This window comes from Anopheles coluzzii, chromosome 3 (genome assembly GCF_943734685.1).
Source record: "Anopheles coluzzii chromosome 3, AcolN3, whole genome shotgun sequence".
In the NCBI taxonomy this organism is placed as follows: domain Eukaryota; kingdom Metazoa; phylum Arthropoda; class Insecta; order Diptera; family Culicidae; genus Anopheles; species Anopheles coluzzii.
In genome coordinates, this window is record NC_064671.1 from 80,739,416 (window position 1) to 80,753,604 (window position 14,189).

General features: G+C 49.0%; 1 protein-coding gene across 1 annotated transcript; it reads left to right on the forward strand.

Annotated features, from left to right (window-relative positions):
- The first annotated feature begins 7,351 nt into the window (after positions 1–7,351).
- Positions 7,352–12,298, forward strand: LOC120957389 (uncharacterized). The gene is made up of 6 exons (XM_040379580.2): positions 7,352–7,468; positions 7,534–10,251; positions 10,310–10,536; positions 10,605–10,850; positions 10,929–11,806; positions 11,883–12,298. Exons 1-6 carry the CDS (start codon positions 7,453–7,455, stop codon positions 12,184–12,186), a joined length of 4,389 nt encoding a protein of 1,462 aa, XP_040235514.2. The 5' UTR covers positions 7,352–7,452; the 3' UTR covers positions 12,187–12,298.
- The last annotated feature ends 1,891 nt before the right edge of the window (positions 12,299–14,189 follow it).

A 14,189-nucleotide genomic window follows, 5' to 3' on the forward strand; every position in this document is an offset into this window, starting at 1 on the left:
ATTGAAGGTTGCTGCTTCACACACTCCACCGAGAGAAAGAAAGAGAGGGAGAGATAGAGTTGCTCAAAAAACAACAAACCATAAACCATGCGCTTAGTAAGCGGCGTAGGAAAACAACTGCAAAGTGTGGCAGCATATTTCCCGTACCTAATTATCGGCCCTTCGGCCCTACTCGTTATCCAGCTTATCCAGCTGAAAAGGAAGCTAATGACAAGCTGCGAGCTTGCCTCAAACGCTCGCTCGCTCGCTAACCACTGCGAAGAAATTGTTATCATTCATGGCTGTTGTTGTTGTTTGGTGTTTTTTCTGCCTTTCTTTGTATCATTTCCACTGACATTCCGCTGTGAAACTGTGCCATTGTGAAAAGTCATTACTGGAAATTTATTACACCCCTAGATATTGGGCCCCGGACTATTGGTTGGTGGCTGCTGTGGCAGCCGTGGTGTTTGATGCCGTTTTCATATATGTGTGCATTCGGTATCGGTATCGGATAGCCGCGCATAACACAACAAAAAAGACAACCGACAACCGTTAATGTCAAATTTCCACCACCAAACATGTATCTCCTGCACTGTTTTTTGGCATAAATATTGTGTCCACTAGCTGTCAACTGCCGGAGAAAAGCAATACGGAATGAATGATCTTCCTTTCTTTCCCCCCCTGACGGCTGGTGGTGCGAGGTTCCAAGAAGGAGGACAGACAAACTCCCTGGTAATGATGGTTAAATTTATGTAATTCTTCCACCAACAGCCACCACCTCGAAAGGCCATTGGAAGAAAGCAGACGAGCAGAAGCGAAAGGCATAAATCACTTGACAAGTTGTTGTTTTCCCTCTCACACACGCTTTCCCGTTTTGTGGTCGGGGGTTTTTCCTCTGGTGACATTTCTCCTCGCATCTCGCGCGTCGAAAACGCACTTTTCATTACATTTCCCTTCCCCATTTTTTTGTCGTTTCGTTTTGTGGCCTATCCCTGGGTCCCGGTCCCATCCCGCGCGGGGTAGTTGTATTACAACGTTTCGCTTCCCGCGCTGCCAGCCTTAAAATATGTTTCCAATTTTCCTTGTGGCCCAATATTTGAATGCGGCCGGCACCCGGAACAAATTAAAATCCGAAATCCGACATTGGTTACGCTCTGCTCTGCTTACTGGCGGGGGTTTGCTGACATTTCCACTTTCCTTTCCCCGGTCCGCCTATCAATCAGTGGAAAAAGTTCAATGCGAAATAAAAACGGAAGGTCGTAAAGGAAATTGTAATTATCAAAACAAAAGTTGAACTGTTGAACATGCCGCTACAGGCTTGCGGGTAGCTGTTTGGAGAAGAATTGAATGATTGGAATTTGTTGCGAGTTTTTCGGTTACGCCCTGGGGCAGAAAAAAGGAAAAACAAAATCTCCCCCATTCTTCATCCTTCAGGTGGGTTTTCTCAAACGTTACATATGTTTCAGATCCTGGTGACAACCTGGTTTAGGGAGCAGTTCCTACCCGGTTGTTGATAGACAGAGCTACCACCATTATTACATTGAACGACACCAACTTTTGCTGGAAAACATAGAAGGAAAAAAGCAACGGAAAACAATTGACAGGAACACGATGGCACCCCGGAACGTACGGTAACGTCTAAAACGTCGTTCACCACGATAAGGAGGGGAAGATGTTTCGGAAATTGGAGAAGGTTAGAGTGGAACACACAGGGCGCTCTGTAACGCAAACAGTGTCTAATGAAGGGTCTAACACGGTGGCAAAAGCCTTGGCAACATTGGTTTATATTGGTGCTCCATTTTCGAAGATCGCTGCAGGATGGAGAGAGCAGAGTGGAAGGTAAAAGGTAATTTTGGACCATTTTTTTTTTTTGGTTGCTCCCCGGCCACGAGCGATGGAGCAAAACACTTCCCCCGATGTCATGGTTCATAAAGTTAATGGGGTTTTCAAGCTGGCTTCCCAGCCACACTTGAACTTGACACTTGAAGCGCTTTCACTTAGTTGTGCCCTGCTCTGGCAAAACTTTAAAGTATACCCTTTTCCAAAGGCCATTAAAATCTTTGCCATCTGAAGAATGACTGCCCGGAATGTTTAAACAGTGTGATTAAGGCATAACCGAGCACTCGAAATCATTAACACGCGTTCCTTACCGTCATCCGGCACCAAAGCCAGGGTGTGTCACAGACAACGGCTACAAGCAGAGCTTTCTTGCCGACCACAAAAGCTCTTCCAATCCAAGGATGCTACACGCCTTCCTTCCATTGAGCGACCGGAGACCATATTCTTTGGAAAACATCTTGTAACGTAGGCTCACTTCATGGAAAGGCCACACTGACAAGAGTAGTTCCAAGAAACTGAAGTCCCCCGAGTGTCTCTCATAAAATAATTCACATTTTATACCTTTTACGCCCTTGTTGTCCTGGTCGTTTGGCAAAGGTTTTTACACCGCAAAAGGATGTGCAAGGTTGGGGAAACACACAGACTAACACACCTGTGAAGTAGGTAAGACAGTTGTATTTACCAAGAAGAACACATCTTAACACGATCAAAGCACAGCTTCCGTTCCAGCTTACTCTGTGCAGCATCTCCCTACACCGGCTCCGTAATGAAAATGTGACGAGATTCTTAGTAACTGTCCAACAGCACGTGTGTATCCCGGTCACGGCACCGCACCACGTCCTAGTAAATTGATGTCCAATTTGATGCTGCCGCTGTCAATGGTTAATGAATCATAGTTACGCGGGGCGAAACGCTGCTGACGTGAGCGGGAACGTTCGGTGGGCTTCAGTGGTTCGCCCTCCAGTTTTCTGGTTTCAAAGTTTTTACTCGAGTGCATCGTGTGGTGTATGTGGTGGCACCATCCGATCGTTGTGCGTTCACTACCAAATGGATATTGATGACCTTAGCTTTCATCTTGCTGCGGCAAAGAGCTACGGTACGGTACGGTCGTTTGGCACCGATAGGCCAGTTTCACTTCATTGGCTGTGATTCTATTAATTCTAGCCGTGCTTTTGTGAAGTGGCAGCCCCTGTGCACACCCCTCATTAATATACAATTCCAATCGCCAAACCATTCATCATCTTCAGCACTGCTTCGAACTGCTCCGACGGTAACGATCCCTATCTCTCGGAGTCGTCCGGACATTGTGACAACATTGTGCAGTAAACCTATGATAAATAGTAGGAGCACCAGGACGCATTTTCCCGGTTCTTAGTGGGCAAGTGGAAGGACGATGGGCTCCATTCCCCGTACCTTTCCCTACGATGATCGTAATGAGAAAATTGTGTTGTGTAAAGCAGTCAGCAGAGCTGACTCAAGTGGTGGAGCCGGCATGCTCCCGAGGTCAACTACTGTCAAGTGCTTCCCATTCCGCCTTTCCGGGACATGTAGGCAAATGGGGTGGGAGAGTGAAACGCATCGGCAATGTGTGTACCACCACTCGGTGGTTTTATCAAACACTTCCGCCGTCGGTCGGTACGAATGAAAGTTTGCGCTTAATTAGTTCCATACGAGATCCAAGGAAGCACGGCCTTCGTTGGGCCCGGGGAACCAGCGCAGCTGCAGATGTTTTTCCACTCGAATGCAACTTCGTCATCGCTCTTGAAGCGACAACTAAAGCTTAATAAAGCGTGCTCTCAAGAGTGTATATGGGAGCTGCTTCTAGTACACGCTGCGAAAGACAGACTGAGGGAGAGAGAGAGAGAGAGAGAGAGGAAGGGACGTGCCTTTGCTAGGCCATCTGTGAGACCATCCCGTACAGCCGCAATGGCTCATTAACTGCTGTAATCATGTTCATTAGTAGGAATCTCGGTGCACCCCGAAAAAGGGCCTTAGGTGACCTCGTTTCTCACGCAGAAGGGGCCTCGGTATGGACCCCCACTTCAGGGACTTGGACGAAGCAAAAAAAAAGTCCAACTTTTCCCACACACAAACACACCAGTTGCGAAGGAGCCTGAATGTTGTGGGCAGATCTTATTTCGCTTACTTACAACGTACACCCCAAAAGCATCTCATCTCACCAGGACCGCAGTGGTACGGAAATGTTTGGATCTGTGCCCGTTACTCTAGAGCCTAGACCGCACTCCCTCTTAATGTCACTAACTGATGACATACTTGACGAGTGCCGGAAGACCGCTATCGCTCGCGGGCCAAGAGCAGTGGTGTATGAGAATTTAAAGAAACCCCGGAAAAGGAACCAAGAACCTGGCAAGTGGAGAGGAAAAAAAGTCGCTTTCAGCATCCTTATTTGTTTAGTTTCTTACCCCCATTTGCGCACTGGTGCCGCAGGAGCATGCTTACATTTTCGGTGCGTAATGCGCCCTGTGGGATTAATTAAGATGTGTAAGACGTGCTATGGAACGGAGCAACCTGTGTGAAAAGACTCGGGGTTTTGATGCTGGTTGCTATGGTAACACATAGAGGGTTGGCAGCAAAGCACAAGCGTTGAATGATGGCTCTTGGTGGAAGGTCTGTCCTTTCGCATTCTCAAGCCGTGGTTCTCCCCACAGTGTGACGAGTTTTTCCCGGACCTTGGGTAAGTTAGGTCGGGGACCCGCGCCATGCCTCCGTCAGGCATCTCCGTACGTAACCAGATGTTGTTTGTTTGCAGTGGATGGAAAACCTGAAACCGTCGCCGAGGTCCTTTTTAACCAACCCAGGGGCGAAATTGAGGAAGTGAAGCAAAGAAAAAAAAACGAACCTTATCGTATGTGTATGTGCACTTCTCAGCGAGCGAACGTGGACCTGGCCTAGCGCGATGACAGCAGGGACACGTCGCGCAACGTCCAAAGTGTGGAAAGTTCTTCCCGAGCAAATGGTCCAGAATTGGATGCGGTGAGGCTCAAGTGAGCTGGAAGAAGCGATCGGAGAAGAAAAAAAGAGCGTACACGCACAAATGAATGGTACCACACCGGTGTACGGCTCGGATGACGATGACGGGACCGAGTGAAGTGTTGTTTATTTTACCGCTTCGAGTGGTTCGATGTGCAGTTGGGAAAAGATTAGAATCCCTCAAGAACCTCGTGCTCTATTCGCATGCGGGACTCCCAGTTACGCTTCTTCAATGTTCCTGTGTGTGTTTTTTCCTTCGCTACCGGGCTTTTCTAGACAACTAGAGCGGTCTCTAACGTTCTTTACCATTTTTTAGCATAATCAAATTTTCTGTTACTGTTTTTTCAGGTCCCCGAGACCTCCCGAAGCCTACGCTGCTGATGGGTTTCGCATGTTTGCTATCTATGCCCGGCACCCGAAACCTGGGCTTTCTCGCGAAGCCCCCTAGAATTCCCATCCAAACGGAGGGACTCTAGGCACCAAAAACGCGCGCGTGCACACACACAGCGAATGGTCTGAAAAACGGGGGGAAAAAGATAATCCCATCGAAAACATCTTCCAACATTTCCCATCCGCCCGAGGCGAGGCATGGTTTGCATTGATTAAGTGTTTCTTTTCAAAAACCTACGTCCCTCGCTTCGGAAGGATTTAAGGCCGACTGTTTTGAGGTATGAACAAAAAGGTCGGTGAAAAAATATAAACCCCGCTGGAAGCACAAATCGATTGCATGCCGTATAATGGCGGCACAAAGCGGCATTAAACCGCTCCGCTGCCGGTATGTTTGGCCCACGCGTTCACCTCGGCGTATGTGTGGAACTTCGTTTACTCGCTCGGAATTAGAACCCGAAAGAAGACAGGCGAGTAGACGGCTTGTTTCGCGCGTTTGTTTGATGTTAATGTGGCTGGTATGTGTATGGAGGTGCGTGGTGCGTAAGAAAGTGCGTAAAGCACGTGCGAAAGCTTCCAGCCAGCAGCCAGTAGTGTGTGGCGGGGATAGAGCCGGAATGTTTGAAATAGAATTAATGTAAATGCCTGCCGACTTTGTACGATGTGTGCGAGTGTGGTATGCTGGGCGCCGCTTTGTAAATGCCAATCATTTGCAAAACGAGCTTAAGAAGGGTGTTCCGAATCTTGCCCGCGTAATGACGGGTGCCGTATCCAAGGCGCTGATAAGCACATGTGCTACTGTTTGGAGGACTTTGAGCAGTTGATGACAATGGTTTAATTTTGTGCTTTCAAAGGGAGATAGCATTTGGACTGTAGAAAGTATCTTGGTACCTTTCGAAATTTGGGAGTATAATTTTTGAAAGCTAAGTACTTTTCATTAAAACAAATGTTATTGCATTTAATAATGACAGATAGAATTCGTTTGCTCCATGCATAGAAGACGATCTCCCCGACATTTGATCATTTTTAAAGCTATTCTCACTTATTGCTCAAATTGGAGTTCAGAGTTCAACCGTTAATTACTTAAATGGCCTTCACCGGACTCGTGGCACAGTCGTCAAGTCGAACGACTTAATAACATGCCCGTCATGGGCTCAAGCCTAGAATGGACCGTCCTTCCGTAGCAAGGTTTCACTATCCGGCTGCGTTATTAATGATTTGAGTCTCGAAAGCCTTTGTAAACCGGACATGTCCGCCTAGGACGTTACGTCAAATAGAAGAATAAGACATACAGTAGACTTAAATCGTTATTTCTTACTTGAACGTTTCTTCATTGGACTAGTTGAACCCAGTTTCAGGGCATTATGTAGAAGTACTATACATATTATTTGGTAATCGTACAATCCGAAAGAGTGCTGTATGACTTAACATTATGCTTATCTTGGGAATAATACAGCTAAAATACAGCTTAGTTCAACAGAAGCTTAGGCATCAGGATCGGATGGCTAACGTGGGCCGCTTAGCGTTTGTCGTGCCCGGGGCGTACGAGAGTGTGTAACCAGCAACCTATCGAGCAGGACTCCCACGCTACGGCTGGCCGCACGACTACGTTGTTTTAGTGTATCTGTGCTTGTTCATATTTTTTGTGCTCTATTTAGTATAGTGTTGAATAAATGTACCTAAAACACCCAATGCACAACATACTTCTAGCAATTTCACATAATAAATCTCAGAGCGTTTCTACATACACCGAGAAAGCAGGTGAGAGATGGCTGTGAGAGAATTGACAATCGGTTTCTCACGCCGGTGTGTGTAGAAGCTCTCAGACAAAGACTAAGCCCCATACATCAATAGACTCCGGTCTTGATTCTGCTTAACGCCTGAATGTAGGCAATTTGTTTTGAATTTTGAATATTATATTTTACCATTAATTTTTTGTGATGGTTTCAGTACAAGCATTAAAATTTTAAGTTAAAATTATTTTCCACTTAAAAAAAAAATTACAACAAAAAAAATCACAAATATCAACAAACCACCTTTTGTGTGTTCGGCACTGTATTCAACACGTTTTTGAACGCTTCGTTCAAACCGCCCCTACTTTTAACGAAGCAGCTGTCAAACGCGCATGCCGTGCCGTTTGACAGCAAAACAAACCCGCTCGCCGCTCCAAACAACATTCTGCTCGCACGTGGTAATCGGGCCGCGAGCTGCAATTTCCCTATTTTTGTTTAAATTTAGTTAATAAAACTTATTGCAATGGATTTAAAAGCAAGTAAGTTGTGCTCGGTTAGTATTTCTTCCCTCATATTCGACTCATCACGTATCGCTCGCTTACAGAAATACTCGAACACTTGGCCGACCCCAAGCGGGACTTCCTCGGCAACCTCACGTACGGCATGAAGCTATGGAAATCGCCCAGCTTCTACTACATGTCCAAGTACGACATTGTGTTTAACTTCTTCCTGGACAATGTGGTCAGCTACTTCAGCACGATCAAACGGCTGGATCGGGCCGAGTTTGACGCGTGCTGGCAAACCGTCAACAGCTTCCTGTTGCTCCCGTGCCCGGCCAATGCACTTCCCGCGACGATCGCGAGACGCCTGAAGCAGTGCCTAAAATCCCTGCACGAGCAGGCAACCGAGCGAAGGGAGCAGCTGCTCGAAACCTTCCTCATCGTAGCGTTCGATGCGAAGTACAAAAACTTCTACAAGTTCGACTACCAAGCGTACGGTTCGGTGCTGTGCCTTGCCTTCGAGTACTACAAAACCTGCCTGATGCGGGCGGGATCGATCGGCAAGGAGGTGGAGGAGAAAATAGTGGATCGCATCTTTGCCGACATTAAAATCTACGCCAAATCGGCCGCCGGCAGCAGCAGCTGGAACAGCGCATTCGATACGTTTCTGACGCCGCTGGCCGAGGTGGTGCTGCTGCTGGAAGAGCGTGGTGTTATGCGGCGCGAGGAGTTGCTGGCCCTGTTTGAGCAGCACTACTTTACGCACGACAGCGTCAGCAAGTACAACCGCATCGAGCCGGGCTCGGCGCAGCAGCAGTCGAGCCTGTTTATGGGCAGCTTCGATGTGCAGAAAATCCCGCTGCACGTAATTGCGCTGCTGATGGAGGGCTTTATCCGTGCGTACCGGGACCTGAAGCTGGAGGTGCTGCTGTTTTTGAAGTACTTCCTGCAGAATGTGTTCGTAGAGTCGAAGCGCTCGATACTGGCCGACAGCCGGCAGGTGTACGCGCTGACCAAGTGCGTATTTCGGCTGCTGCGCAAGTACTTCATCATGGTCGACCAGCAGCTGATGGTGGACTTTAACTTTACCGACATACTGACGGAGCAGCTGAAGCGCCAGCTGGAGCTGCTGTGTGCCACCTCCGAGACGGCAATGCGGGACTTTTTCGAGCTGATCTGCACGATCAACGAGTACAATCCGCTCGTGCTGGAGCACAGCATCGTGGACATTATACTGCGGGTAATGTTTATGCGCAAAGGGCCGGAAACGCTGCGTTCGTACCAGACGATGCTGATGTCGACCGTGAGGATGTTTATGAAGCTGAACAAAAGCGAAAACCTGTGCGACGAGCTGTTCATGAAGCTGAGCGACTATCTGGAGGAGAACGAGCTGGAGGAAGTGTTGCGCGAACTGCGCAAGGGAAGCGGTACGGGAAAGCGGAAAAATGAACACGTTTCACCTAAAACGCCTGCGAAGAAGGTGAAACTATCGAATGGATCTGCTGTCCAGCCCAATGGGGTAGTGTCGGACCCAAGCGATACCGTGTACTGGCAGGTATTGTTCTCCGAACAGGGAAACAGCACCGAAGCCAAGCGTCGCGCGGTACAGCAGCGTGCTCAGGTGCAGCATAACTGTTGGCCCGAGCTTACCTTCGCTTGGCCCGACGCTGACGGCCGGCTAGGGGAAACGATGAAGGAGTACACCAAGCAGCTGCTAACGAAGCGCAGCCTTTCGTACTGGAAAAAGTTTATGATCCTGCTGACCGAATTGCTCGAGCTGGCGGAGGAGCCGTCGGAGGGTACGCTGTTCCAGATCGAGCTAGCGCTGTGCTGGATGTGCTACTTCTTCTCCGGCAACACGCTGATCGAACATTCGAACCTGTTCTGGCCGCGGCTCGTCAGCAGCATGCAGGAGTTCGACCAGCTGCTGGGCACAATCGGGCGCAAACTGCTGCCGGAAGGGAAAAAGCTCGACAAACAGCTGTACGGTGCGTTTTTGAACGTGGTGTACTACTACGGCAACTACCGGATGATGGTGTTTTACTATCGGCCCGACTCGATCGAGGAAAGCAACTACGAGCAGCTGTATGGGTATTTGGGCGAGCCGGAGTGGCGCATGATCGAGCAGCACGTCCCGGCGAAAGACATTCCCTTGCTCAATCGAGTGTTGCTGCAGAAGCTGAGATTGCCGTACTTCAAGCAGGAACAAGAGGAGCGTGAGCAGGAGAGCCACGTGGAAAGGCATCGTATGGTTGGACGAATTTTAAACGATAAGACAGGCGAACGTTTTCGCCCGCTTTTACTCGATCGTTCGACGAACGTTTGGTTTCTGGGGCTGATGGATAGGGAGCAGCGACGGCACGTCGCTTCCCTGCTGCTCGATCGCTCCTACTGTCCGCTGGAGGACGTTCACCACATCCTGGCGGAGGTTGCGTCCGATCACGATCTGCTCGAGGTGTTCCTGCTGGGAGCTTATGGAAAGATGGCCGATTTGCTCGCGACCGTTGGGGGTAGTGCGGCGACGTTGAATGAACTTTCGTTTGAAACGCTGCTCGAACAGGAGGAAGGAGCTATTGTACCGCAGCTGAGGAAGCGACTGGAACGGTGCGCAAGTAAACGCAACGTCGAAACAATCACCTTGCCCGAACCGATCGTGGACGGTTTGGGGCATCTGCTGGACGTGTTGGACGAGATACGCATCGATTCGTACGAGCAGGGCAAGAAATCGTTGCTCGTTGCTGCTCATCTGCTGCTGCTGGCCCATTTGATGAATGCTTCCAACGCGCAGCAGATGGCGGAACGGTTTAAAGGCCAGCTTATAAGTGAGTTGTGAAGCCATTTGTTCAATTAATGAGATTAATAATTGGTAAATAATTACAGGATTTATGCTGCTCGGAACGGCGACAAGCATGTCAGCGTTGGTGTCAGTAGAAACGCTGTTCCAGCTGTTCGGAGTGTCGCCCGTTGTGATCATTCTGCTGCAACAGCTGGTCGAACATCTGACGGAGCAAACGTTCGGGGAGCTGAAATCGATTTTGGCCAACTTTTCGCCCGCTAGCAACAAACACTTTGAGCTGCTGCTGTTGATCCACAATTTCGAGCAAAGGGTATGTATTTTAAAAAGCAAACAAAGTTTTAAAAGTATATTGCAGCACTGTTCCTTTTTTTTTGGTAGAATTTACCCCGCAGCCGCAAATCCCCAGTGGCAGTAGAGGAGCGTATCGCGTTCCTGGACGATATGGTACGCGCGATTGACAAGTATTTGCTGCAGCAGGATGGGCGCAAGCAGCGCAAAAAAGATGCGGAAGGGTTCAATCTCGCCGTTAAGGCCTGCCTTACGACCATTCGCCACAAAGCGGAGCGTCAGGTTGAGATGGACGATGCGCTGCGTGACCACGTGCTCGGTTACATCAAACAGTCGGTAAGAATACTTCCTTGGGAAAGGCTACAAAATCCATCGTTCACGTTTAATGCTGACAAAACAAATCAACTCTTCCAGATGAAAGTGTTTACGCACAACGCCGACATGCTGCTGACGCGTGCCCTCATCCACAAGGACTACCTGCAGCTCGAACCCGCGACGGTCAGCGCCATCGAGGAAAAGTGCTGGCAAACGTTTCTCACGCTGATGCAGGAAAGGACGGCAGCGAAGGAGCAGCCTCTAGATACGGCGAGGAACGAGGAAAACCCTTCCGTCAGCAAATCGGACGAACAGCTGAAGCGCATCGAAACGATCATTACCGCCCTGGTCGCTCACTTTACGGAGGAGCAGTACGCGGAGAAGCTGAACCTGCTGAACCGGATCGAGTTCACCGCCAGCCACGAGCAGCCGGGCTCGACGGCCCAACCACTAAAAACCACCCTGGCCGTGTTTAGCATCCTCTCGAAGAAGGGGCTGCCGAGCACGGTATCGAAGGAAACGTGCAAAGTGTTCGTGCGCTCGTTCGCGGCGGTCGTCGCGCGCGACCTGATGGGGGTGTGCGTGCCGAGCCACCATCTGCGTGATGCCGAGCTGCTGGACACGGTGCTGGAGTGCTTCGGGACGATCATCGGCAACAGGAAGCTGGCCCTCTTTCCCGCCCTGCTAGACTATGTGCTGCAGTTTCTGAGTGCGATCAGCATTCGCAAGCGGACGTCGATACAGACGGACGACGAGCAAGCCGCCTTCTTCAAGCTGCACCGTGCGATGGGCCAGGTGATGTACGGGCTGCTGCAGGCCCGGTCCATGTACGTGGCGAGCCGGCTGCCCAGCTACATGCACGTGTACGAAGCGCTGCTCGGTGCGCTGATCTGCTACAAAGGGGACGCGGCGCTCGGCAAGAGCTTGACCAGCTTCGAGATACTGACCATATCGGATCTACTCTTACCGTTGCAGAGGTACTGCCCTTAACTAATTTTGTTTTCCTTTATACGTTGCCTAATGTAAATGAATGTCTCTCTCGTCGCGTAACAGGATCGTTAACATTGCGTGCAAGAAGCTCCAGAAGCAGCTGTACCTACTGGCGCCGTACGTGCTCGGCCAGATACTGCACACGATCGTGCAGTGCAAGCGGGCCACCACCGAGCACAACCGGATCGCCAGCAACGTGCACAGCGTGTGCTTCAGCCTGATCGCGATCTACGATTCGCACGCACCGTCCTACCTGTTGCGCACGCTGGACGAAAGCAGCCGCCTGCTGTTTACCGACATTACGAAGCGGTACGAACGGCGCACCGAGCGCTTCAACAGCCACAAGGTGAGAGGTAAGTCGCATTGAAGCAAAGGAAGCGCAGCCGTAAGCATTTATGTTTAGCAATGTAAGTAGTAATGTTAATAGAAAAAGAAAAATGTTTCCTATCCCTTTCCTGGTTATGGATAGTGAAAAGAAAGTGGAAGTATTGTTTGATTTTTTTTTTTGAGAAAATACTATCACAATACAAATTCTACCATTTTCTATGCTAAATTCCTACGCTATTTCTTACGCTTATTCCTATACTAATCCTACACTAATCCACATGTAATACCGGGTATGGTTTGTCGACTGGGACTGGAACTGTTCCGACCATGTATTAAAATATCGTTCCGAATCCGAATCCGGAAAAGTTCCAGGTACTATTCTAGGAAATAAATTGAATCACAAGCTATTTCTGGATCGGTATGGGTTCATGAAAGGTTCCAGTACAGGTATAGGATCAGTATCAGTTTCAGTACCGGCATAGGTTCATGATAGGTTTCAGGACCGATATAGGTTCAGTATCAGTTCCTGTACCAGTAATGGTTCATAATAGGTACCAGGACAGGTATGGGTTCAGTATCAGTTCCAGTACCGGTATGGGTTCAGTATCAGTACCAGTACCGGTATGGGTTCAGTATCAGTTCCATGACCGATACGGGTTCATGATAGGTTCCAGGACCGGTATGGGTTCAGTATCAGTTCCAGGACCGGTATTGGTTCAGTATCAGTTCCATGACCGATACGGGTTCATGATAGGTTCCAGGACCGGAAGGGGTTCAGTATCAGTTCCAGGACCGGTATGGGTTCAGTATTAGTTCCAGGACCGGTATGCGTTCATGTTAGGTTCCAGGACCGGTATGGATTCATTATCAGTTCCAGGACCGATATGGGTTCAGTATCAGTTCCAGTACCGGTATGGGTTCAGTATCAGTTCCATGACCGGAATTGGTTCAGTATCAGTTCCACGATCGATACGGGTTCATGATAGGTTCCATGACCGGTAGGGGTTCAGTATTAGTTCCAGGACCGGTATGGGTTCAATATCAGTTCCAGTACCGGTATGCGTTCATGTTAGGTTCCAGGACCGGTATGGATTCATTATCAGTTCCAGGACCGGTATGGGTTCAGTATTAGTTCCAGGACCGGTATGCGTTCATGTTAGGTTCCAGGACCGGTATGGATTCATTATCAGTTCCAGGACCGATATGGGTTCAGTATCAGTTCCAGTACCGGTATGGGTTCAGTATCAGTTCCATGACCGGAATTGGTTCAGTATCAGTTCCACGATCGATACGGGTTCATGATAGGTTCCATGACCGGTAGGGGTTCAGTATTAGTTCCAGGACCGGTATGGGTTCAATATCAGTTCCAGTACCGGTATGCGTTCATGTTAGGTTCCAGGACCGGTATGGATTCATTATCAGTTCCAGGACCGATATGGGTTCAGTATCAGTTCCAGTACCGGTATGGGTTCAGTATCAGTTCCAATACCGGTATGGGTTCATGATAGGTCCCAGGACCGGTATGGGTTCAGTATTAGTTCCAATTTCGGTATGGGTTCATGATAGGTTCCAGGATTGGTATGGATTCATGATAGGTTCCAGGACCGGTATGGGTTCAGGTTCAGTTCCAGGACCAGTATGGGTTCAGTATCATTTCCTGAACCGGTATGGGGTCATGATAGGTTCCAGAACCAGTATGGTTTCAGTATCAGTTCCAGTACCGGTATGGGTACACGAGAGGTTCCAGGATCGGTATGGGTTCAGTATCCGATCCAATACCGGTATGGGTTCATGATCGATCCCGGAACAGATAAGAGTTTATGATCGATTTCTGGGCATTAGGTCATGTCCAGTTCTTGAATCAGAAAATGTGAGGTATTGGTGCCAAGGCCAGTTCGGGTTTGGTTTTGGTTTTAGGTCTCTTAAGGAGCAGCCATAAGTACGTAATTCGAATTGGGTTTCGAGTCTATTATTTTCGGCATACTCTTTACAGTACAAGTGTATCTATGAAAATTAGTTGCGTAGCCCTGTAACTTGACCATA